The sequence below is a fragment of the Myotis daubentonii genome, chromosome 14 (genome assembly GCF_963259705.1).
Source record: "Myotis daubentonii chromosome 14, mMyoDau2.1, whole genome shotgun sequence".
In the NCBI taxonomy this organism is placed as follows: domain Eukaryota; kingdom Metazoa; phylum Chordata; class Mammalia; order Chiroptera; family Vespertilionidae; genus Myotis; species Myotis daubentonii.
In genome coordinates this window covers 50376842-50379959 of record NC_081853.1, presented here as the reverse complement: position 1 = coordinate 50379959, position 3118 = coordinate 50376842, and the positions used below count along the sequence as shown (strand labels likewise).

At 63.8% G+C, this 3118-nt stretch overlaps 1 protein-coding gene across 1 annotated transcript; it reads right to left on the bottom strand.

Annotated features, from left to right (window-relative positions):
- Positions 1–962: 962 nt before the first annotated feature.
- On the bottom strand, positions 963–2797 carry TMEM158 (transmembrane protein 158). Its single transcript, XM_059664331.1, has one exon. The coding sequence runs from the start codon at positions 2485–2487 to the stop codon at positions 1612–1614; it is 876 nt and encodes a 291-aa protein (XP_059520314.1). The 5' UTR covers positions 2488–2797; the 3' UTR covers positions 963–1611.
- Positions 2798–3118: the final 321 nt, after the last annotated feature.

The window sequence follows — 3118 nt, the reverse complement described above, 5'->3', positions numbered from 1 at the left end:
TATTAAAATTGACGAAGATGAGCAGTTGTTGATTTTCTCCTGCTAGTTAGCACAGGGTCAAGAAGAGGGCAGAGCATAACACACCGGGAATTGCAAGGCTCGGGGACTTGCGTTACATTGCACCTCTGCAGTGTCTGGACCAGCTCGCTCACCTGCTCCTCTCTGAGAGGCTGGCCTCTGCCAGAGATAGCCCTGGGTCCCACAGAGCCCGAGGGGCAGCTGGAGTGTCAGGGCAATGGCCCAGCCTCTCCTTCAGATAGATTCCCGTGAAAAAAGAATCCTGTTCCTTTGATGTAACAGCAGTATCTCAAGATACAAGGAGGCTACTTATGCTGAAGGTTCTCAGGTTTGAAATTCAACAGAATCCATTGGAGGACTTGTTAAAACTGACTGCTGTCCACCCGTTCCTGGTTCAGTAGGTCCTGGGTGGGGCCCTCGTTCTGCATCTTGAACAAGTTCCCGGATGATGCTGATGCCAGGGACCATATTTGAGGACGGAAGCTCTAGAACTATGTCGAGTATTCACTCCAACATGGGGAGAGGGAGCAAGGTAAAGCAGCTGCTCAAGTGGTTTTTGTATGAAGTCACTTTAAGGACTTCTCATTTACTTTCTGAAAAGCAGGAAGAATCTGGAACTATGACCCAGCAGACACTGTAACACAGACACTGTGAGTGAGGAAAGCCTTTGCTGAGCTTGGGTCAGTGGGTAAAGCGATACATCACATAAAACCCTGTATTCCACCATGGCAAATGTCAGTGAGCTGAGGGGTGGGGATGGGGCCAGTGTGGTGCCAGGCAAAACCATTGCCATCAGGGCTGGCAACCTGGTTCCCATCTCCCACCTCTCCCAGAGGAGTAAGGGAGACGGAACTAGCCCTTCTCTAACTTTTTGAAGAGTCCCTCCCTCCACATTTCAAGGGGACATCTTGTAAGTCAAGGAAAGAAAAAGCTACAAACGCAACTCTGGAGGAAAATGTCTGTATTAAAAGCCAAAAAAACACAGTACAAGAAGAAACGCCCACCGGGACACGTCACTAGATAGATCAACTTGGAAAAGGTCCATAAAGTTCATTTTCAGCGGTAACAACATATCAGTGTTAAATCATTCCCATGCCGCTTCCCCCTTTTAAATAAATCAAAAAACAAACGAACTCCAAATACTATGTTCGGATACAAAGAACTTCTCTTACTACAGCAATAGCAATTTGATTTGTGGTTTTTTTTTTTTACTAAAACTTTCATTTAAAACAGTTATTAAATATATAAAACAAATACACAGGATTTGGTCATTTTCTGCCATGAATATAGGGCACGTGGGTGTGGGAGGGAGGAGGGCAGGGAGATGCAAGAGTGGGGAAAGGGCCCCATTTCCCTCCGCTCCGTCTTCCCAGCGGCGGTCCCCTCCCCTCGGCGGGTACAAGGGCTGGCATCTTTTCGGAGCCAGAGCGCCGCACAAACCTGGCTTTGCAAACGCGCCCGCGCCTCTCTGGCGACCCCTCCCGCGCAGAACTAACGGACACGACAGCACGAAGCACGCGGGCCGAGCCTCCCGGCGGGAAAGGCACCCCGAGAGCACGGACGCCGGGCGGACGCGGGGAGGCGCGGAGCGAGTCACTTGGTCGCTGCCCCCGAGGTGACGGCCGCGGCGGCGGCAGCAGCGGCGGCGGCGGCGGCGGCCGCGGCGGCGGTGGTCCCCGCGGGCACGGCGGCGGGCGCGGCGGCGGCGCTGGCGGTGGTCCGGCGCTGCTCCATGCCGTTGGGCAGGAAGCCGGCGATGATGGGCACCGGCCAGATGAGGGCGGCCACGCTCCACACGACGATGACCAGGGTCATGAAGCAGGCCACCAGCGTGGACTCGATGGGCTTGCGGTTCAGTCTCCAGCCCGGCTCGCCCTGCAGCTCCTCCAGGCTGAAGTCCAGGCAGCAGAAATGCAGCGGCTCGCCCTGCAGCCACAGCGGCCCGGGGGGCTCGGCCGCGGGGTAGGCGGGCAGCGCGGTGGGCGCCCCGGCGGTGGCGGCGGGCCGGAGGCGGCCGGGCCGGCGGCCGCGCACCCAGCCGCAGCCCACGCAGAGGCGCAGGTCCTGCTGCGCGCCGCCCGCCGCCAGCCCCAGGTGCTCGATGAGCAGCGGCGGCCCGACGCGGTGGAAGGCGGCGGCGAAGAAGGCGCGGCCGTGCGCGTTGGTGGAGAAGAGCAGCAGGTCGCACTGGAAGCCGCGCGGGCGGCCCCAGCGCACGAGCAGCGAGCTCAGCATCTGCCGCTGCACGCTGATGTTGCAGGGCGCCGCCGCCTCCTCCGGGCCCGCGCGCTCGGGGGGCCCGGGAGCCGCCGAGGCCAGCAGCCGCGGGGCGGCGGGCTCGCCCGCGGACGACGCGTTGGTGGAGGCGTTGGGGGGCGCCCCGAGGAGGCCCGGCGCGTCCGCGGCCCCGCCGCGAGCGGGCGGCAGCGGGCAGGCGGCGGCCAGCAGCGCGGCGAGGAGGGGCAGCATGGCCGGCGGCGGGCGCTTACACGCGCGGTGCCGGCGGCGGCTGCATGGCGTGCGGGAGACCGGAGGGCGAGCTGCCGGCGGGACCGCGGGAACGGGCGGCCGGACGGAGAGACGGTGGCCGGGCACCTGCCGGACCGCGGGGACGGCGCGGAGGCGGTGGCAGCGCCTCGCTCGGCTCCGGGATCCTTCCCGGATCGGCCGCTCGGGGGTTCCCCGCCGCCCCCGGCGCGGGGGCCCTCGGACAGCGCGGCTGCTCTACAGGGTCGAGCGCTCGCGGGGAGCAGGATTCCCCGACTTGGCTCCGCCTCCCGCGCGCCCCGCCCCGGCCCGCCCCGCCCTCCGCCCGCCGGGCTGGGGGACTCGTGGAGGGCGGGGTTCCACCCAAGGGATGCGGGGTGCGGCGCTGGAGCTCTGAGACCCGCTGGCGGGCAGGGCCGGGATGGGGGTTCGTCGGCTGGTCCGGGCGGGGTGTTGGCCGGGCCCGGGAGGTCTGCGCGCTAGCGGCTGTCTCACTCCCCGGAGAGTTCCGCTCCGAGCGTCCTAGGGGGCCGGCGGGAGGGCCCGAGACCATTCCTTTGTCACGCCGGGGGGGAGCCTGGACCTCCCTCGTTTTAAGAAGGGGAAACTGAGG

Excerpts from the sequence above, each read along its gene's own strand:
- TMEM158 (XM_059664331.1), bottom strand. The coding sequence starts at position 2,487 with ATGCTGCCCCTCCTCGCCGCGCTGCTGGCCGCCGCCTGCCCGCTGCCG.